This window comes from Scyliorhinus torazame, chromosome 24 (genome assembly GCF_047496885.1).
Source record: "Scyliorhinus torazame isolate Kashiwa2021f chromosome 24, sScyTor2.1, whole genome shotgun sequence".
NCBI classification, from domain to species: Eukaryota; Metazoa; Chordata; class Chondrichthyes; order Carcharhiniformes; family Scyliorhinidae; genus Scyliorhinus; species Scyliorhinus torazame.
Window position 1 is genome coordinate 37,718,061 of NC_092730.1, and position 21,579 is coordinate 37,739,639.

General features: G+C 46.7%; 1 protein-coding gene, 1 long non-coding RNA gene and 2 other non-coding genes across 5 annotated transcripts; 1 reads left to right on the top strand and 3 right to left on the bottom strand.

Annotated features, from left to right (window-relative positions):
- Positions 1 to 2,887: 2,887 nt before the first annotated feature.
- Positions 2,888 to 2,959, bottom strand: trnag-ucc (transfer RNA glycine (anticodon UCC)). Its single transcript has one exon. It is a non-coding gene; the product is annotated as a tRNA-Gly (tRNA).
- A 2,484-nt stretch (positions 2,960 to 5,443) lies between these two features.
- LOC140400113 (uncharacterized) lies at positions 5,444 to 20,749 on the bottom strand. 2 transcript variants are annotated; one of them, XR_011938052.1, is made up of 2 exons: positions 20,733 to 20,749; positions 5,444 to 6,038 (listed from the first exon to the last, which is right to left on the bottom strand). It is a non-coding gene; the product is annotated as an uncharacterized lncRNA (long non-coding RNA). The 2 variants fall into 2 exon arrangements; XR_011938053.1 differs by lacking the exon at positions 20,733 to 20,749 and adding an exon at positions 7,385 to 7,652.
- On the top strand, positions 7,695 to 7,766 carry trnam-cau (transfer RNA methionine (anticodon CAU)). The gene has a single exon. It is a non-coding gene; the product is annotated as a tRNA-Met (tRNA).
- LOC140400112 (histone H2B-like) lies at positions 11,107 to 12,743 on the bottom strand. The gene has a single exon (XM_072489589.1). The coding sequence runs from the start codon at positions 12,600 to 12,602 to the stop codon at positions 12,216 to 12,218; it is 387 nt and encodes a 128-aa protein (XP_072345690.1). The 5' UTR covers positions 12,603 to 12,743; the 3' UTR covers positions 11,107 to 12,215.
- Positions 20,750 to 21,579: the final 830 nt, after the last annotated feature.

The window sequence follows — 21,579 nt, forward strand, 5'->3', positions numbered from 1 at the left end:
GTTGCCACTAAGAGCAGACGGTAAAGCACCCAGGACAAGACCTTCATCAGGTCCGAAGTCCAGCGGCTGCTTAAGGAGGGTATTATCGAGGCCAGCAACAGCCCCTGGAGAGCCCCAGTGGTAGTGGTTAAAACTGGGGAGAAACACAGGATGGTCGTGGACTACAGCCAGACCATCAATCGGTACATGCAGATCGACGCGTACACCCTCCCACGCATATCTGATATGGTCAATCAGATTGCGCAGTACCGGGGCTTCTCAACAATTGACCTGAAATCCGCCTACCACCAGCTCCCCATCTGGAAGTCGGACCGGCCATACACTGCCCTCGAGGGAGACAGTCGCCTCGACCACTTCCTTAGTGTCCCTTTCGGTGTCACAAATGTGATCTCGGTCTTCCAAAAAGAGATGGACCGAGTGGTCGACCAGTATGGTTTGCGGGCCACCTTTCCGTACTTAGATAATGTCACCATCTGCGGCCATGACCAGCAGGACCACGATGCCAACCTCGATAAATTCCTCCGCACTGCCACCCTTCTGAACCTGACCTACAACAAAGAGAAGTGTGTGTTCAACACGACCCGGTTAGCCATTCTCGGCTATGTAGTCCAAAATGGTCTTCTCGGGCCCGACCCCGAGCGCATGCGCCCCCTCATGGAACTTCCCCTCCCCCACTGCCCCCAGGCCCTCAAACGCTGCCAGGGGTTCTTTTCCTACCACGCTCAGTGGGTCCCAAACTATGCGGACAAGGCCCGCCCACTCATTCAGTCCATCCAATTCCCCGTTGCGGCCGAGACACAACATGCTTTCATCCGCATCAGAGCAGACATCGCCAAGGCTTGGATGCACGCAGTGGATGAGTCACTGCTTTTCCAAGTAGAAAGCGACGCACCCTTCATGCCTCTGAAATTCGACACTCATCCGTCGAGAAGGAGGCTCAAGCTATCGTTGAAGCTGTTTGAAGCGGCATTGGAGGCATTAACTGGCTGGTAAGAGATTCACTCTCCTTACGGACCAACGGTCGGTAGCCTTCATGTTCAATAACACACAGCGGGGCAAGATCAAAAATGATAAAATCTTGCGGTGGAGAATCGAGCTCTCCACCTATAATTACGAGATCTTGTATCGCCCCGGTAAACTCAACGAGCCTCCAGACGCCCTCTCCCGAGGTACATGTGCCAGCGCACAAGTGGACCAACTCTGGGCCCTACACAACAGCCTTTGTCACCCGGAGGTCACCCGATTGTACCATCTGGTCAAAGCTCGTAATCTGCCCTACTCCGTCGAGGAAGTAAGGACAGTCACCAGGGTCTGCCAGGTCAGTGCGGAGTGCAAGCCGCACTTCTACCGGCCAGACCGTGCACGCCTGGTGAAGGCTTCCCACTCCTTTGAACGCCTCAGGGTGGATTTCAAAGGGCCCCTCCCCTCCACCGACCATAACACCATATTCTCAGTGTGGTCGATGAGTACGCCAGATTCCCCTTCACCATCCCATGCCCCGATATGACGTCTGTCACCGTCATCAAGGCCCTCAGCACCATCTTCGCTCTGTTCGGTTTCCCTGCCGACATCCACAGTGACAGGGGATCCTCATTCATGAGCGATGAGCTGCGTCAGGGCCTGCTCAGCAGGGGTATAGCCTCTGGTAGGACGACCAGCTACAACCCCCGGGGAAATGGGCAAGTAGAATGGGAGAACGGGACAGTTTGGAGGGCCGTCCTGCTGGCCCTATGGTCCAGGAACCTCCCAGCCTCTCGCTGGCAGGAGGTCCTCTTTGACGCTCCGCACTCCATCCGGTCACTATTGTGCACAACCACTAGTAACACACCCCATGAACGTGTTTTTATCTTCCCCAAGAAGTCCACATCCGGTGTGTCGCACCCTACTTGGCTCGCTGCTCCAGGACCGGTCCTTCTCCGTAGGCACCTCCGACTCCACAAGGACGACCCCTTGGTAGACAGGGTTCACCTGCTTCACGCCAACCCTCAATATGCCGACGTTGAGTTTCCCGACGGCCGCCAAGATACTGTCTCACTCAGGGACCTGGCACCATCAAGTTCCACCCCAACACCCCCGCCCCCCATCAATGCGCCTCCCCACCCCCCCACCTCCCACCACGCCGCCAATATTGACCCACCAGACCCCCTCACCTTTTCCGCACAAGAGGACGAAGAGGACTTCTGCACGCTCCCGGTGTTCCCCGATGACTGGTCAGCATCAGCACCGCCACCACCGCCATCGGCGCCACCTCCACCTCCGCCAGCACCGACTTCGTCGCCACCATTACGCCGATCCCAACGAAGCACCAAAGCACCGGACCGGCTGAACCTTTGATGGACTCCGGACCGTCAACATGGACTTTCTTTCCCTACCACTGTACATAATTCCACTAATTGTATATACTTTCATGTCACCCCCGCCAGACTCATTTTTAACAGAGGGTGAATGTGGTGATCCACTGTAATAGGAGATGTAAGGTAGGGCCTGCACTACAGGTTCGCCGGTAGCTCCTGCCGGCTGGCTCCGCCCAGTGAGAACTGTATAAATATGCATGCCGTCCAGTGCCCTGCCATTTCGCCAGCTGCATCAGGAGGCCTCGCACCTGACTGTAATAAAGCCACTGTTGTCCACAACTTTAGTATTTGTGCAATTGATCGTCCATCAAAGGTGAAGTAAAAATGCTGTTATTTTTAGCTTTTGTTTGAGGGCTGGCGCGGGGGGGGGGGGGGGGGGGGACAGTCGAACATTGTCCACATTGAAAACACGTTAAAAAACGATAAGTACTTAATGCATTCCCCGCTGTATTTGCGTATAAATTCAGAGTGAGAAACTTTCTCTTCCTCAGTTTGAAACTCAGCAAGAGGCGCAAAAATTCCCAATTTATTATTGCGATGGCCGGGAATCTAACCCGGGTCAACTGCTAGGAAGGCAGCTATGCTCACCACTATACCACCATCGCTCACTGATTGGAGACGTGTCCTTTTGGTTCTTTAGATCAGTTTGATTAACTGTTTCGTATCAAGTACTTACTTTGCGTAAGTTATTTCACTCCAATTTAAAATGCTCCTGAATGAAAGTGTCCGTGTCGCACGGCTCCCGTTCAGCCAGGAGATGGCACCAGTCCACAATAAATGTACATTCTATGTGTCATTACATAGGACACTTACTCTGGCCTGAGACCTTAACTCGTCCCTGTGTCCTGATGCTGCCATTTTCACCCTATTTCAGTAATCATAGAATGCCTCCAGTGCAGAAGGAGGCCATTCGGCCCATAGAACCGGTACCGACCCTCGGAAAGAGCACCAGATTTCGGCCGAAACGCACCTAACCTTTCGAATACGTCAGGATGGCCGAGCGCAGGTCGCAGTCTCCTCTGGAGGTCAGGGCTCGAATCCCACTCCTGAAATTGACTTTTCCTCCGCGAGGCACCATCCAAACCTGGAACCCCTCCCTAACAGCGCTGTGTGTGTACATACACCATATGGACTTGCAGCGGTTCCAGAATCCCCTCACCGCCCATTCTCACGGTCAATTAATGATAGATTATAAATGTTTGGCCGAATCAGCGACAATCACAGCCAGAGAGACCTGCAATAACCCTCAGGGCAGGAAAGGCAACTCATTGTCCTTTGACCCAAAAGCAAAATACTGTGGATGCTGCAAATCTGAAACAAAGACAGAAAATGCTGGAAATATTCAGTTGATCCGGCAGCATCTGTGGAGAGAGAAACAGGTCGTTCCAATGAAAGGTCAGGTTGTGAAATGTTAACTATTTCTCTTTTCACAGATACTACAGATCCGTACCGTATTTCCAGCATTCCCTTGTGATTAGCTGAACATCCTCAGACTCTGTAGCTTCGTCCGGTAAAGTGTTTGTTCACTGAAGAAAAATCTGGACTCAAATCCCAGCCCAGCCTTATTCCGTTTGACCACCTGTGCGATTGAGAACTTCCTCCACAACAGGGGGAAATGTGTTGGATTTCTAGTCGGAAAATATGCCTTTTGCAGGGTTAAATTCAGTAGAATATCTACAGAGATTGTAACGCAGGGACTGATTTCAGCTGCCATCATTCAGTTGTTAAATCTTTCCACTAGAAATCCACTGGATTTTCCCCTTTGACTTGAGTCCTACTCCCAGAGGATCAGTTCAGTATTTTCAGTAATATTATATTTTGAATTCTATGTCCAGAGAATTGTGACGCTGAAATTGCTCACACTTCTCTCCATTGTTATCTACTCTGCAGGTGTCGACTGCACCATCTAATGGAGACATGCTCACAGGGCTGTGAGAGAGGCTTTCTTTCAGGCATGAGACCTCTTTTGCTCCATCAACAGCAACCGGATGTACGCAGAGGAACTCGGAATAGGGAGCCCCTCTTCCCAGGATGGACTTAATCAGGGACAAGGTGTTGTTTGAAGAGAGAATCAAAGGTCTGAAGAATTGGTCTGAGATTCCTGGCGTTTTGTGAAGAGACCAAGGTGGTGGAGCAATGTGACAATAGCAGGATACGAGTTTGGGATATTATCCAGTCTGTGCTGGGGGGCTGCGGGAAGGACGTTGTCTTGTCTGCCCACCCAAGCTGAATGTTGGGATTGAGCTGGTGTTCAGATTCCGAGAGGAGGGTGAAATCCTTTCACTGAGTTTCAAGCTCACAGTCCGGTTGAGTGTCTTGAGTTACAGGAAGATACAGACGGGATGGTCAAATGGGCAGAAAAGTGGCTGATGGAATTTAACGCTGAAAAATTAGATGTGATCCATTTGGTAGGGGGTTTTCACAGTAACTTCATTGTAGTGTTAATATAAGCCTATTTGTGACAATAAAGAATATTATATTATTATTATTATTGGATTAATGTGAATGGCCTGACACTGGGAAGTCCTGAGGAACAAACGGACCTTGGAGTGTTTGTCCAGAGATCTCTGAAGGCAGAAGGGCAGGTTAATAGGGTGGTGGAAAAGACATTTGAGATACTTGTCTTTATCATTCGGGGCATGGATTACAAAAGCAGAGAGGTCATGGTGGAGTTGTATAGAATGTTGGGGAGGTCACAGCTGGAGTACGGTGTGCAATTCTGGTCACCACATTCTAGGAAATATGTGACTGCACTGGATGGGGTGCAGAGGTGATTCAGCACGATGTTGCTTGGGATGGAGCATTTAGGATATGAAGAGAGGTGGATAGGCTTGTTTTCTCTCTCTCGCGGGAACAGAGATGATTGAGGGGTGATCTCATCGAGGTGTACAAGATTATGTTAGATATAGACAGGGCGGATAGGGAGCACCTGTTCCCCTCAGTCACAAGGGGACACTGTATTATTCTGTGATTCTGTTACAGATCAGATCTTGGAGGTATCGCTGCTGTATTCCCAGGAGGCGGTGGTGTGATCCGGAGAGCAAAAGCTTCCGTCGAGGACGGGGTTCTCAATAAGAACAAACTGGAGGTGTGGGATGTTAGAATCTGCTCAGCACTGATTCATTTTTATTCATTGTTGTGTCCTAGAATAAACACGTGGATTGTAGCGGTCCATTAAAAACAAAAATAGAATTCGGAAGTTTAGGACAGTAACTTCACCATGTCCACGTTACATCACTCAGCATCCTCAGCTGCATCACATCTGGTCCACGTTTCCACAGCAGAGAGCAGTTTCACAGCAGAGAGTACATTTCCACTGGAGAGATCGCAGTTTCTCAGCAGAGCGCACAGTTCACGGCAGAGAACACAGTCCCACAGCAGAGAACACAGTAACACAGCAGAGAGCACAGTTTCACAGCAGAGAACACAGTCCCACAGCAGAGAACACAGTAACACAGCAGAGAGCACAGTTTCACAGCAGATAACACAGTAACACAGCAGAGAGCACATTTCCACAGGAGAGGTCGCCGTTCCCCAGCAGAGCACTGTTCACAGCAGAGATCATATTCCACAGCAGAGAGCAGTTACACAGTAGAGATCTCGGTTCCACAGTAGAAATCACAGTTCAGCGGGAGAGAATATACTTAAATATCGGAAAGCAGTTTAATTAACATCAGGGAAGACCTTTCAATAACAGAGTGAAGATGCAGATAACACAGTTACACAAGAGGAAAGAGGGGAGATTTTAGAACAAAGAACAAAGACAAAGAAAAGTACAGCAGAGGAACAGGCCCTTCGGCCCTCCAAGCCTGTGCCGACCATGCTGTCCATCTGAGCTAAAATCTTCTAGTCTTCCTGGGTCCGTATCCCTATATTCCCATCCTATTCATGTATTTGTCAAGATGCCCTTAAATGTCACTATCGCCCCTGCTTCCACCACCTCATCTGGCAGCGAGTTCCAGGCACCCACTACCCTCTGTGTAAAAAACCTGCCTCGTACATCTCCTGTAAACCTTGCCCCTCACACCTTAAACCTATGCCCCCCAGTAATTGACCCCTCTACGCTAGGAAAAAGCCTCTGACTATCCACTCTGTCTATGCCACTCATAATTTTGTAGACCTCTTTCAGGTCACCCCTCAACCTCCGTCGTTCCAGTGAGAACAAACCAAATATATTTAACTGCTCCTCATAGCTAATGCCCTCCATACCAGGCAACATCCTGGCAACTTTCTTCTTCTGCACCCTCTCTAAAGCCTCCGCATCCTTCTGGTAGTGTGGCAACCAGAATTGAACACTATACTCCAAGTGTGGCCTAACTAAGGTCCTATACAGCTGCAACATGACTTGCCAATTCTTATAGTCAATGCCCCGGCCAATGAAGGCAAGCATGCCGTATGCCTTCTTGACTACCTTCTCCACCTGTGTTGCCCCTTTCAATGACCTGTGGATTAAACTCCATCTGCCATCTCTCCACCCAAGTCTCCAAACAATCTAAATCCTGCTGTATCCTCTGACAGTCCTCATCGCTATCCGCAATTCCACCAACCTTTTTGTCGTCTGCAAACTTACTAATCAGACCCGTTACATTTTCTTCCAAATCATTTATATATGCGACGAACAGCAAAGGTCCCAGCACCGAACCCTGCGGAACACCACTAGTCACACCGCTCCAATTAGAAAAGCACCCTTCCATTGCTACTCTCTGCCTTCTATGACCTAGCCAGGTCTGTATCCATCTTGCCAGCTCACCCCTGATCCCATGTGACTTCACCTTTTGTACCAGTCTGCCATGAGGGACCTTGTCAAATGCTTTACTGAAGTCCATATAGACAACATCCACTGCCCTCCCTGCATCAATCATCTTCCAAAAACTCTATCAAGTTAGCGCGACATGACCTCCCCCTCACAAAACCGTGCTGCCTCTCTCTAATACGTCCATTTGCTTCCAAATGGGAGTAGATCCTGTCTCGAAGAATTCTCTCCAGTAATTTCCCGACCACTGACGTAAGGCTCACCGGCGCGTAGGTACCTGCATTATCCTTGCTCCCATTCTTAAACAAAGGAACAACATTGGCTATTCTCCAGTCCTCCGGGGCGTCACCTGAAGACAGAGAACACTGGAACTTAATGGGAACACTTTCTATATATGATCAGTCAGTCGAAGCTTGTGTGTTATCTTGTGTAAGGTGACAGTGTCCAGCTGCTGCGTGTGTTCAATTGTTGGTGAGTTACACAGTGGAATTGTGCCGCCAGGGTGCGCTGTCGAGCACATGTGGTCCTGATGAACAACACTGCCGAAGTGAGGAATTGTGTCGCTTCAACGCACTAATAACAATAAGAGCAGAGTGGCGCAGCGGAAGCGTGCTGGGCCCATAACCCAGAGGTCGATGGATCGAAACCATTCTCTGCTAGTTGTTTTTTTTTATACTTTCCGTTACAGTAAAAAGAAACATTTAGCTTCTCGCCACAAGTATATCTGACATTTCTTTCCAGGAAACGGGTTTTTACTCGGCTGGAAGGGGGTTCCAGCAAACACTTAATTTGTGCAACCAATGTCTGAAATGGCATTTACTCCCACAGGGACACACGCTGTAAATGCTGCAAACACACACAGGCTTTCCATGATTGCAGAATGTTCAGCACCATTCACAACTCCTCTGTTAATGAAACAGTCCATGTCCAAAGGCAGCAATCCTGGACAATGTCCAGGCTTGGGCTGAAACGTTCCAAGCAAAGACCATCTCTAATAAGTGAGAATCTAACCATCGCCCCTTGACATTCACCGGAATTCCCATCACTGAAACCCCACTGCCAACATCTGACTGATTGTCATTGGGCAGAAACTGAACTGTTCATATAAATACTGTGGCTAGAAGGCAAGCCAAAGACTCGGACTCCTGTGGCGAGGCACTCACTCCCTGACTCCCCAAACCCTGTCGACACAGCATAAATCAGGAATGTATTGGAATAATTTCCATTTCCTTTAATAGTTGCAATTTCAACAACACTGAATAGGTTTGACACCATCTAGGACAAGGCATCCTGCTTGATCGGCACCCCATCCATAAACACTCACTCGCTCCAGCACTGATGCAGAGTGGCAGCGTGTATACCAGCTACAGGATTCACTGCAGGAAGTCACCAAGGCTCCTTTGGCAACACCTTCCAAACCCACATCCACCACCATCTAGAGTGAACAAAGAACAAAGAAATGTACAGCACAGGAACAGGCCCTTCGGCCCTCCAAGCCCGTGCCGACCATGCTGCCCGACTAAACTACAATCGTCTACACTGTCCGGATCCCTCTATTCCCATCCTATTCATGTATTTGTCAAGATGCCCTTAAATATCACTATCATCCCTGCTTCCACCACCTCCCCTGGTAGCGAGTTCCAGGCACCCACTACCCTCTGCGTAAAACACTTGCCTCGGACATCTACTCTAAACCTTGCCGCTCTCACCATAAACCTATGCCCCCTAGTAATTGACCCCTCGACCCTGGGGAAAAGCCTCTGACTATCCACTCTGTCTATGCCCCTCATAATTTTTTAGACTTCTATCAGGTCTCCCCTCAACCTCCTTCGTTCCAGTGAGAACAAACCGAGTTTATTCAACCGCTCCTCATAGCTAATGCCCTCCATACCAGGCAACATTCTGGTAAATCTCTTCTGCACCCTCTCTGAAGCCTCCACATCCTTCTGGTAGTGTGGCGACCAGAATTGAACATTATGCTCCAAGTGTGGCCTAACTAAGGTTCTATACAGCTGCAACATGACTTGCCAATTCTTATACTCAAAGCCCCGGCCAATGAAGGCAAACATGCCGTATGCCTTCTTGACTACCTTCTCCATCTGTGGTGCCCCTTTCAATGACCTGTGGACCTGTACTCCTAGATCTCTTTGACTTTCAATACACTTGAGTGTTCTACCATTCACTGTATATTCCCTACCTGCATTAGACCTTCCAAAATGCATTACCTCACATTTGTCCGGATTAAACTCCATCTGCCATCACTCCGCCCAAGTCTCCAAACAATCTAAACCCTGCTGTATCCTCTGACAGTCCTCATCGCTATCCGCAATTCCACCAACCTTTGTGTCGTCTGCAAACTTACTAATCAGACCAGTTACATGTTCCTCCAAATCATTTATATATACTACAAGGGCGGCCAACACATAGCGACACCGCGACCTGGAGGCTCTACTCCAGCCACTCACCATCCTGTATTAAAACTATATCTCTGTTACTTCACTGTAGCTGGATTAATTTTATTTCTCTGATGTAATGTATCTGTCTCTGTGTATATCTCCGTCTGTACATGCGTGTTTCTATATATGTGTGTGTATCTGAGAATATGTGTGAATGTTTATGTGCCTGTGTCTGTATACCTGTGTTTGTGGGTGTGTACAACTGTGTGTGTATAATGCGTGTGACTCTGTGTACTGTGTGTGTACACGTGTATATACCTGTGTGTGTATGTTTGTGTATCTGTGTGTGTGCAACTCTGTGTATAATGTGTGTGGGCCTGTACACTGTGTGTATACGTGTGATTGTATGTCATTATTGTTTCCTCTCTGAGAGTCTTTTAACCATTTCTAAATCTCTCAGAGGTACAATTGTTGAGTCTGATTGCTTTTTGTGATTGCTATTTATGAGTGAGTACAGTGTCTTTCAGCATCTTACTCTGAACAACCGTTTGAGAATAATCCTGAATCTGTCATGCTCCAGGACTCAGTGTCATGATGGATCTTAGTCTGAACACGTGTTTGAGGATTATCCTGTACCTGTCAGGCTCTGTGACTCAGTGGGAGGATGCGGTTCAGGATGTGACCTTTCAATCTCTGGGACAGTTTATAAGTTTGCATTCATTCCACGTAAATTTCCAGCACAGAAAGAAACCATTGCTGTGGGAGGTTTGAAGCAAACAATGTGTGATAGTTTTGGACCAGCATTTAATATCAGAACACAATTGTGAAAGATAATGTAACCTTCAACCTGATACTGGATTGCTCTGGAAGTTTAACTCAGGCTGTACACATTGATTTGATCTGTGAGACTCAGTCTGATTCTGAGTCAGAATTTTGACATGAATGTAAAATGGACCACAGTCTGGAATTGCTGCAGTATCTTCCATCCGGAACAGAGTGAGTGAGGATTTTGCAATAGTTTGCAAGTTACAGCTCAGTTCATAGTCAGCGAAATTATATTGCATCTTTTATTTTCATAAATTAGGTGAGTTTTAAACGAGAATCAGAGTTTGTATCTTTGTCGCTTTCAGCATATCTCAATCTGAGAATGCACCTGATATTTGTGTTTGCAGCTAATGTATTTGTGAGGACACAGTCTGAGGATTAGTACAGCCACCCCTGATGTGAGTGGTGTGGCTGGTATTTCACTCGAATCTCAGAGTACATTATTCCGGTTAATTGTGTAATTCTAAACCGGAATCCATGTGTCAGTTGTCTCTGATGTTGATTATTTCACTAAGCTGCTCCATTGATACAGTGATGATGAGAATGGGTGAGAATTTGCACTGGGATTTATGGGGCCTCCTGTCAGTGGAACTGAGTTAGGGTGACATGGACACAGCGTCTGTCTCTCCTGCTGTTTGATTGATGGGTTGAAAATGTGTCTCTGGAACTGTTTCTGCTGCCTGAGACTGTGGAACTGACGATCTGTCTGTGTCTCTTTGCTCTGTCAGTGACAATGTACGGATTGTGTGTGGGAAGGAGCTGGCGACACTCTTCCCTGTAACTTGTGTGGAGGAAACATCACATTTATTCATCTTCAGAATATTCTGGTTTTTGTCTGTGGAAACAAATTATATTTTAAAACTCAAGTACAGTCAACAATTAACCAATCACAGGCCAGGGAGAAGAATGTGGAGGTTTTGATTGGCTGACATTTTCAAATTCTAAACTCCCGCCAATTTCAGTGCAGGAAAATCCCAAATAACGGAACGGCTCCATGTTCAGGAAACTATTTGAATCTCACACTTGGTGATCTGTTTATTGATTTTTCCATCCCAGAATCCGGGCGCTATTTTCGGAACAGTTTTAATTTGTCAATCTCTTATCTGTAACCGGCGGTAATAAGACCCCGTTCAGCAATTTAAAACGGAGCAAATCTCAGCTCACTGCAAAAGCAGAAACAGAGATTACCAACCAACTCCTTCACACAGGCTTCACAGGGACAGAGGGAAAGGGCTGATTTCTGAGCCTCTCCTGAAAGCGGCCGGGAATGTTACACTGGGAAGTGTGGAGAGAATCCCCGACTCTATCCAGCCGGTGGAACAGGCAGCTTTGTGTCCGGAGAATAGGGAGGGCCGGGGAGAGGCAGATCTTAAAGCGCTGCAATGGACTCAGGTCCTGTGTGTGCTCAAATCTCGATGATTCCGTCCCTGGGAAAACTGCGGAATAAACAGATCAGCGCGAAAATAACCTCTTCATTCCCGCCTTTACTGTGTCCCGAGAGCGGGAAACACATCACCCGAGAGAAAAAATAGTAATTTCCTTATGAGTTTAACTCACCAGTTGTTAAACTCTGAATATAGTTATCATTAAATTGAAATAATTCCCTCCTGAAATTGTGTTTCTCCTCATTGTCCGTCACAAATGCCAGACTGCGTTTAAAATCGGCTCTCAATTCAGTTTGATTCTCTTCTGTGTGAAAGTGTCTGTGACGGGCGGGTATGAAGCCACATTCACAACATTCTGGAACGGGACAAATCTCTCTCCTCCACAAAGAGATTTCTCATCAAGTCAATGCGGGAAAAGATGGTGCAGCTTTTTCACAGAGATTGTGGGTGGCTCTTAAAAGAGCCGTTGTGTTTGGGGTGGTTTTCAGTCCATTGTGGAGTTTTACTTGGAGCTGGTGTACTTGGTCACCGCCTTTGTCCCTTCCGACACGGCGTGCTTGGCCAGTTCCCCGGGCAGCAGCAGGCGCACGGCGGTCTGGATCTCCCGGGAGCTGATGGTTCTGCGCTTGTTGTAATGGGCCAGGCGGGAAGCCTCACCCGCGATGCGCTCGAAAATATCGCTGACGAACGAATTCATGATGCTCATGGCCTTGGAGGAGATGCCGGTGTCGGGGTGAACCTGCTTCATCACTTTGTAGATGTAGATGGAGTAACTCTCCTTCCTCGACCTTCGCCGCTTCTTGCCGCCCTTTACTGCCGGTTTCTTAATGACTTTCTTGGCTCCCTTCTTGGAAGCTGGTTTCGATGTTGGTTTCTTCTCGTCAGCCATCTTCAATTTCACCCAGAAATAAAGCAAACCCCTTCCGAGCGCTGATTAAATAGACAGAGCCTCACATCTATGCTAATGAGGAATGGGGAAAGGAATGATTGTGATTGGACATTGTGAGAATGAGGACAGCCAGTTATGTTCTGTTCATTTGATTGGATATAACAACAGTCCAATCGGATTTAGGATTTTCCACCAATCAGAAACCAGCTTACTACAAACAGGAAATACATTTCAGAAAGAATGTCTCCAGTCCCAGTTTGTCAGTGTGTAAAGATCCACCGGGGAAAGTGACCTGGCTGTCGGTGAGAGGGACCCTTCACCACAGAGGGACTTACAACACCAGGTTAAAGTCCAACAGGTTTGTTTCGATGTCACTAGCTGCACCTTCCTCAGGTGAATGTAGAGGTATGTTCCAGAAACATATATATAGACAAATTCAAAGATGCCAGACAATGCCTGGAATGTGAGCATTAGCAGATGATCCCGTACCAGCCTCCCCGAACAGGCGCCGGAATGTGGCGACTAGGGGTTTTTCACAATAACTTCATTGAAGCCTACTTGCGACAATAAGCGATTTTCATTTCATTTTTTTTCATTTCATTAAATCTTTACAGGTCGAGAGATGGGGTAACCCCAGGTTAAAGAGGTGTGAATTGTGTCAAGTGAATTGTGACACAATTCAAACCCTTTAACCTGGGCTTACCCCATCTCTGGATCTGTAAAGATTGTCTGGCATCTTTGAATCTGTCTGTATATATGTTTCTGGAACATACCTGATTATGTATGTAATATTATTCATGTACAGGGGGGGGGGGGGAGGGGGATATGGAGGGTTGTTTTTCTGGACTGTGTTTTGTACTTTACCCTGGTGGGTTTCTTTTTCATTTTGTTATTGATATTTTATGAAAACCTTCAATAAAAATGTTTTAAAATAAAATAAAATAATTGTGGGAGGGTTCATGATGATGTGATTAGGCAAGAATTAGGAAGCATAAGATGGGAACAGAAACTGTCAGGGAAAAGCACAAATGAAAAGTGGAGCTTGGTCAAGGAACAAATACTGCGTGTCCTTGATAGGTATGTCCCTGTCTGGCAGGGAGCAAATGGCCGTGAGAGGGGACCATGGTTCACAAAAGAGGTTGAATGTCTTGTCAAGAGGAAAAAGGAAGCGTATGTAAGGATGAGAAAACAAGGTTCAGTAGGGTTGCTTGAGGGTTAGAAGGTAGCAAGGAACTAGCTTAAAAAAGAGCTTAGGAGAGCTAGGAGGGGGCATGAGAAGTCCTTGGCGGGTCGGATCAAGGAAAACGCCAAGGCTTTTTACTCTTATGTGAGAAATAAAAGAATGACCAGGGTGAGGTTAGGGCCGGTCAAGGACAGTAGTGGAAATTTCTGTGTGGCATCAGAAGAGACAGGAGAGGCGTTGAATGAATACTTTTCTTCAGTATTCACCGAAGAGAGGGGCTATGCTATTTGTGATTTTAATAAATGACTTGGAGGAGGGGGCTGAAGGGTGGGTCAGTAAATTTGCTGATGACACCAAGATTGGTGGAGTAGTGGATGAGGTGGAGGGCTGTTGTAGGCTGCAAAGAGACATTGATATGATGCAGAGCTCGGCCGAAAAATGGCAGATGGAGTTTAACCCCTGCTAAGTGCGAGGTGATTCATTTTGGTCGGACAAATTTGAATGCGGATTACAGGGTCAACGGCAGGGTTCTGAGGAATGTGGAGGAACAGAGAGATCTTGGGGTTCATGTCCACAGATCTCTGAAGGTTGCCACTCAAGTGGACAGAGCCGTGAAAAAGACCGAAAGTGTGTTAGTTTTTATTAACAGGGGGCTTGAGTTTAAGAGCCGTTGGGTTATGCTGCAACTGTACAGGACCCTGATGAGACCACATTTAGAGTATTGTGTGCAGTTCTGGTCACCTCATTATAGGAAGGATGTGGAAGCATTGGAAAGGGTGCAGAGGAGATTTACCAGGATACTGCCTGGATTGGAGGGTAGGTCTTATGAGGAAACGTTGGTGGATCTAGAGCTTTTCTCATAGGAGCGAAGGAGGATGAGAGGCGACTTAATCGAGGTTGAAAGATGATGAGGGGGATAGATAGAGCGGACGTTCAGAGACTATTTCCTCGGGTGGATGTAGCTGTTACAAGGGGGCATAACTATAAGGTTTGGGGTGGGAGATATAGGAGGGATATCCGAGGTAGGTTCTTTACTCAGAGAGTGGTTAGAGTGTGGAATGGACTGCGTGCTGTGATAGTGGAGTCGGACATTTAGGAACTTTCAAGCGGTTATTGGATAGGCACATGGAGCACACCAGAATGACAGGCAGTGGGATAGCTTGATCTTGGTTTCGGACAAAGCCTGGCACAACATCGAGGGCCGAAGGGCCTGTTCTGTGCTGTACTGTTCTATGTTCTAACAACACCAGGTTCAAGTCCCACAGGTGGTGCTTCGAAACAAACCTTTTGGACTTTAACCTGGTGTTGTAAGACTTCTTACTGTGCTCACCCTAGTCCAACGGTGGCATCTCCACATCATCTCTGTGATATATAACATATTTTACTGCTCAGTAACAGGTATTGGAGAGTGTGCGAGTGTGTGTTTTATCCTCACTCTCTGTCTATCATATACAACATACTTTGCTGCTCACTGATCAGTTGCTGGAGTGTGTGAGTATGTGAGAGTGGCGAGAGTGTGTTTTACCCTCACTGTCCCCCTGAGACATACAATGCATATTTAACTGCTTACTGCTCAGTGACTGGTGTGTGTGAGAGATAGTGTCTGTATGAGAGTGTGAAGTTGTGATTTGCCCTCATTGTTTCTCGGTGATATATGATACTTACTGGTGTGTGTGAGAGTGTGTGTGAGATCTCTCAGTCATGTCTAACATTGTAATATTCTGTTACCTGTGTGTGTGTGAGCGAGAGAGTGTGAGCAGAAGTGTGTGTGTGGGTATCAGTTTTCTCCTCACTGTCTCTGTGGTATATAATGCATATATTAGTGTCTGCTGCTCAGTCATTGATATGTTTCAGACTGGGTGTGCATGAGAGAGAGCGGGTGTGCATGAGAGAGAGAGCGGGTGTGCATGAGAGAGAGAGCGGGTGTGCATGAGGAGAGCGGGTGTGCGTGAGAGAGAGCGGGTGTGCGTGAGAGAGAGCGGGTGTGCGTGAGAGAGAGCGGGTGTGCGTGAGAGAGAGAGCGGGTGTGTGAGAGAGAGCGGGTGTGTGAGAGAGAGAGCGGGTGTGTGAGAGAGAGAGCGGTTGTGCGTGAGAGAGAGTGGGTGTGCGTGAGAGAGAGTGGTTGTGCGTGAGAGAGAGTGGTTGTGCGTGAGAGAGAGTGGTTGTGCGTGAGAGAGAGTGGGTGTGCGTGAGAGAGAGCGGGTGTGCGAGAGAGAGAGCAGGTGTGCGTGAGAGAGAGCGGGTGTGCGTGAGAGAGAGCGGGTGTGCGTGAGAGAGAGCAGGTGTGCGTGAGAGAGAGCGTGTGGCCGTGAGAGAGAGCGGGGGTGTGTGAGAGAGAGCGGGTGTGCGTGAGAGAGAGCGGGTGTGCGTGAGAGAGAGCGGGTGTGCGTGAGAGAGAGCGGGTGAGCGAGCGAGTGAGCCTATGTGTATTTAACCCTCATTGTCTCTCTTTGATATAGAACACATATTTTGCTGTTGCTGCTCAGTTACTGGGGTGTGTGGTGAGAATGTGTTTGACCATCACTGTCTCTGTGATATATGATGCATATTTTACTGCTCCCTGCTCAGTTACTGTTGTGAGAGTGTGTGAATATGAGAGTGTGTGAGTATGAGAGTATGTGAATATGAGAGTGCGTGTGAGAGAATGTGTCACTGTGTGTTTGGGAGTGTCTGAGTGGGAGAAATAGTCTGTGTGAGTGTGTGTGTGTTTTACCTTCATTGTCTCGGTGATAAAAAACACATATTTTACTGCTCAGTTACTGATGTGCGAATGTGTGTTTTACCCCCACTGTCCCTCTGCGATATAAAACGCATATTTAACTGCTTACTGCTCAGTGACTGGTGTGTATGTGTGTGTGTGAGAGAGAGTCTGCGAAAGAAGCAGCAAGAGTGAGAGAGAGAGAGCGTGAATGTGTGGGAGAGTTAGTGTTTGCAAGAGAAATAGAGTGAGAGTGTGTTTTACCGGCACTGTCTCTCCGCGATAGATAATGCATATTTTTCCGCTCAGTTACTGGTGTGAGTGTGTGAATGAGATAGCGTATGAGTGTGTGAGAGACAGAATGTGTGTGAGAGAAGTAAATATGAGTTATATAGCATAAAGAGTCAGTGAGGGAAAAGACACACTCTCACTCTCAACACTCACTATCTCTCACACACACAGACCTGTAACTGAGCAGGAAGCACAAGACTATTCATTATATATCACAGAGAGACAGTGAGGTTACTACACGCACTCATGGATAGATAGTCCCAAAAGATGTGCTGTTAGGTAATTTGGACATTCTGAATTCTCCCTCCGTGTACCCAAACAGGTGCCAGAATGTGGCGACTAGGGGATTTTCACAGGAACTTCATTGCCGTGTTAATGGAAGCCTACTTGTGACAATAAAGATTATTAGAAGATAGAGTCATATTAACCTCAATGTCTCTCTGCAATATATAATGAATATTTTACTGCTTACTGTTCAGTTACTGGTGTGTGGGTGTGTGAGCGAGAGTGTGTGAGTATATTAGTGACTGTGTGTGTGTTTATTCTTACTGTTCAGTTGCTGGCGTGTGAGAGAGAGTGTGTGCGAGTTTTATCCTTAATGTCTCTCGATGATATATATATCACATATTTTAATACTTACTGCTCAGTTACTGGTGTGTGAGAGTGAATGGGTGTGTGTGAGAGAGAGTGAGAGAGAGGAGAGAGAGACAGAGTTGATATTTAATGATTATTGTGCCACTGTTGCTGGTGAGTGAGAGTGTGTGAGTGAAAGTGTGAGTTTTATGCTCAGTGTTTCTATGAAATAAAACATATCTTACTGCTCAGTTATTGTTGTGTTAATGTGTTAGACATATTTAACTGCTTACCACCGGTATGTGTGTGAGTGAGAGTGACTGAGTGTGTGTGAAAGAGAGTCTGTGCGTGTGTATGAGAGAGGGAGCATCTGTGTGTGAGAGATAGCGTGTGTGTGACAGTGTGCGAGTGTGTGTTTTTCTGTGATTATATAACAAATATTTTACAGCTTACTGCTCAATTAATGTGTGTGTGTGGGAGAGCATGAGTGAGATAGTGTGTGTGAGATGGAGGGAGTGTGGGTGAGATTTTTATCCTCACTGTCTCTCTATGATATAGACACATATTTTACAGCGTACTGCTCAGTTAATGGTGTGTGTGAGTGCCAGTGTCTGTGTGAGAGAGATTGAGTGTAAGTTTTATCCTCACCGTCTCTGTGATGTATTACACATATTGTACTGCTTATGGCTCAATTCCTGGTGTGAGAGAGTGTGTGTGAGAGGGTGAGTCTGTGAGTATGTGTGAGGGATGGTGAATGTGTGTGAGAGCAACAGGGTGAAAAGTGGATGTGCTGCTGATGGGCAGCAGGGTGGCACAGTGGTTAGCACTGCTGCCTCACAGCACCAGAGGCTGGGTTTGATTCTGACCTCAGGCGCCTGTCTGTGCGGAGTTTGGGTTTCCTCCGGGTGCTCCAGTTTCCTCCCACAGTCCAAAGATGTGCAGGTTAGGTTGGTTCAATAGGCTAAACTGTCCCTCGGTAGGGTTACAACGAGATCGTGGGAGATTGGTCTTCGGGTAGCCTGCTCATTCAAAAGGTCAATGCAGACTCGATGGGTTGAATGGCCTCCTTCTGCACTGTAGGGTTTCTATGAGAGAGAGTGTTTTACCCCCTCCCCCCCGCCCCCCCCATCTCCTTTGATACACTTCGTCCTGAGTGCTAAATCTATCTGTTTCTTAAAAAGGGCAGCACGGTAGCATTGTGGATAGCACAATTGCTTCACAGCTCCAGGGTCTCAGGTTCGATTCCGGCTTGGGTCACTGTCTGTGCGGAGTCTGCACATCCTCCCCGTATGTGCGTGGGTTTTCTCCGGGTGCTCCGGTTTCCTCCCAAAATCCAAAAATGTGCAGGTTAGGTGGATTGGCCATGATAAATTGCCCTTAGTGTCCAAAATTTCCCTTAGTGTTGGGTGGGGTTACTGGGTTATGGGGATAGGGTGGAGGTGTGGGATTTAGTAGGATGCTCTTTCCAAGAGCCGGTACAGACTCGATGGGCTGAATGGCCTCCTTCTGCACTGTAAATTCAATGATTAAAAAGAAAAAGACCCTCACTGATTCTCTCTGATTTATAACAAATATTTTACTGCTTACAGCACACACACACACTCTCTCCCTCTCACACACACACACACACTCCAGTCACTGAGCAGTAATCAATTAAATATGCAATATATACCACAGAGATACAGCGAGGGTAAAACATGCACTCACTCTCTCACTCACACTCACTCAGTCACACAGCAGTAACTGAGCAGTAAGCTGTAAAATGTGTTATACATCATAGAGAGACAGTGAGGGTAAAGCACACACGCTCACATATTTTACAGCTTACTGCAAAGTTACTGCTGTGTGACTGAGTGAGAGTGTGAGTGAGAGAGTGAGTGCATGTTTTACCCTCACTGTATCTCTGTGGTATATATTGCATATTTAATTGATTACTGCTCAGTGACTGGTGTGTGTGTGAGAGAGGGAGAATGTGTGTGTGAGAGAGAGAGTGTGAGTGAGTGTGTATTAACCTCACAGTCTCTGTGATATACAATTAATATATTCTTGATTACTGCTCAGTTATTGATTTGTGAGTGTGTGGGAGAGACAGTGCATGGATGTGTGTGAGTGTATGAGAGACAGAGTGTGAGTGAGTGTGTATAAACCTCTCTGTTTCTGTGTGCGATATATGACATATTTTACTGCTTAATGCTCAGTTATTGGTGTGTGTGTGTTTCACCCTCAGACTCCCTGTGATATTCACTGCATATATAGTGCTTCCTGCTGAGTTACTTGTGAGTGAGCATGTGCATGAGAAAACGCGAGTGTGTGTTTTACCCTCACTGTCTATTTATGATATATGGCATATTTTACTGCTTCTTGCTCAGTTGTTGGTGTCTGAATGTGTGAGTGTGTATTCCACGGTAGCTGTCTGTCTTTGTTATAGGTCAAGTGTTAGGGGGAAACTTAATTTGACTCACTAACACTCTATCTCTGTGCTTGCATTTGTAGCTGTCTGTCTCTGTTATGGGATTCTGGGTTTAATCTCTATCTGTAATATTATTTACAGATACACGAGAGGACAGGTAATCTCAGTCTGTCCACCTCTCTGATGTGCAAGATTTTACTGTTTTTTCTGTACTTGTCAATATCTGTTTTGTGAGTTAAGGGTGAACATTCTGTTCAGTATTCATCCTCCATTATTACTTTTAGTGATAACATTGATATGTTAAATGATCTATTTCCATGTCTGTTTCATGAGAATGACACTGTACCATTATATCTGAGATTGTGTGAGATATTTGGATGGGAATTTTATATTTTGTTTTGGGAGGTATCTCGGTAGAAGTTTATGATTATTTCGGCACTTTTCAATAAGCTGTACTATCCGACCTTTTACTTGTACCAAAGGTTCACAACTTGTGAGATGAAAGGATGGCCTGACAATTTGATAAGTGTCCCTTTGGAGAACAATGTAAATGCATCATTTTTCTGTTAATGCCTTATTCAAGTGCTTTGCTTCTGATATATTTTAAACTAAGAAAGTTTTTAAAAAAGTGCCAATGGATACTTGCACATTGATTGCTGAATCTATAGCCTAATTAATACTATACTGATTACTTTACAGATGAAACGCTGTTGTCAAAAGTTGATCCAACATTCCATGAGAGAGTAGGGGTGAATTGTGGAAAATTATGCCACCTGTCCTCTCGTGTATCTGTAAATAATATTTACATTTTCTCCAGAAGTCCAGATTTACTTGAATTTCTTCAATTGGATAATGAGGACTGTTGGATTGGACATGTTCATCTGGGACTTGAGGTCTCTGCGAATCTGACTGCTTCTGCTCTGTGACGGTGGAGCTGTCTGTGTCTCTGCAATGTTGGATTAATATTGTACTTACAGTCAGTTAGAAGGAGACAGCTGCACATTCATGTTGCTGAGGAATCATCATCATCATCTTGGAACTCATCTTTTCATCTGTTGAACGAGGAAGAAGAAAAAAAAATTCTTGTAAGTTAGGGTCAGATGAGGCCAATGATAGATCAATCTATTCTTTCAACTGATAATCAGTAAAATAAAGAAAATACTCTCCAAATCCTAACCCAGAATCAGACAAATAAGCCAGGCCCAGAAAAAGCTCTCCCTCCCCCCCCCCCCCCGTTCACTCCAAGTCCCGGAACAAGATCGTACTCCGCTGCGCCTCTTGCAAAACAGCGCCCGATTTTCCCTGAACACCCCCCGAGTCAGTAATGATCTCTGAGCCTCTTTGCTCACACTCCCAGATGGATGTGCTGCTGCAATGAGAACGCTGTTTCCTCGCTGACCTGGGCCCTGACATTGACATTTCACTCAGTTTCAACAAAGCGATTCCACTCACTGACCAAATGGAGTGTGCGGGAGAGGGGCTGCGCATGCGCTCTAAATATCTGAATGACGACAGGCAAGCGGTTACGCCGGGCATGCGCAGATCCCCCAGCAATTCCGCGTTGAGAATCAATTCCCCATTTCACTGTCATCGCATAGAGAGCAAAACATCCTCGAGAGCCCGTGTTGGGGGGACTGTGTGTGTGGCTGCAAATGGCCCTGCGCCCTCGGGCTCAACCAATCACCTTTGTAGCTGTCTGTTTGTCCCAATGTGAGGTTCAATTTGCAGTCATTGCCTGCAGCTTGTTTGTTATTACACTGCCACTCAGCCCCTCAAACTCACACTTTCTGCAAACTACCATTTCACTGACTGACTTCATTTT

Coding starts and splice junctions, on each gene's coding strand:
- LOC140400112 (XM_072489589.1), bottom strand. CDS start 12,602: ATGGCTGACGAGAAGAAACCAACATCGAAACCAGCTTCCAAGAAGGGA.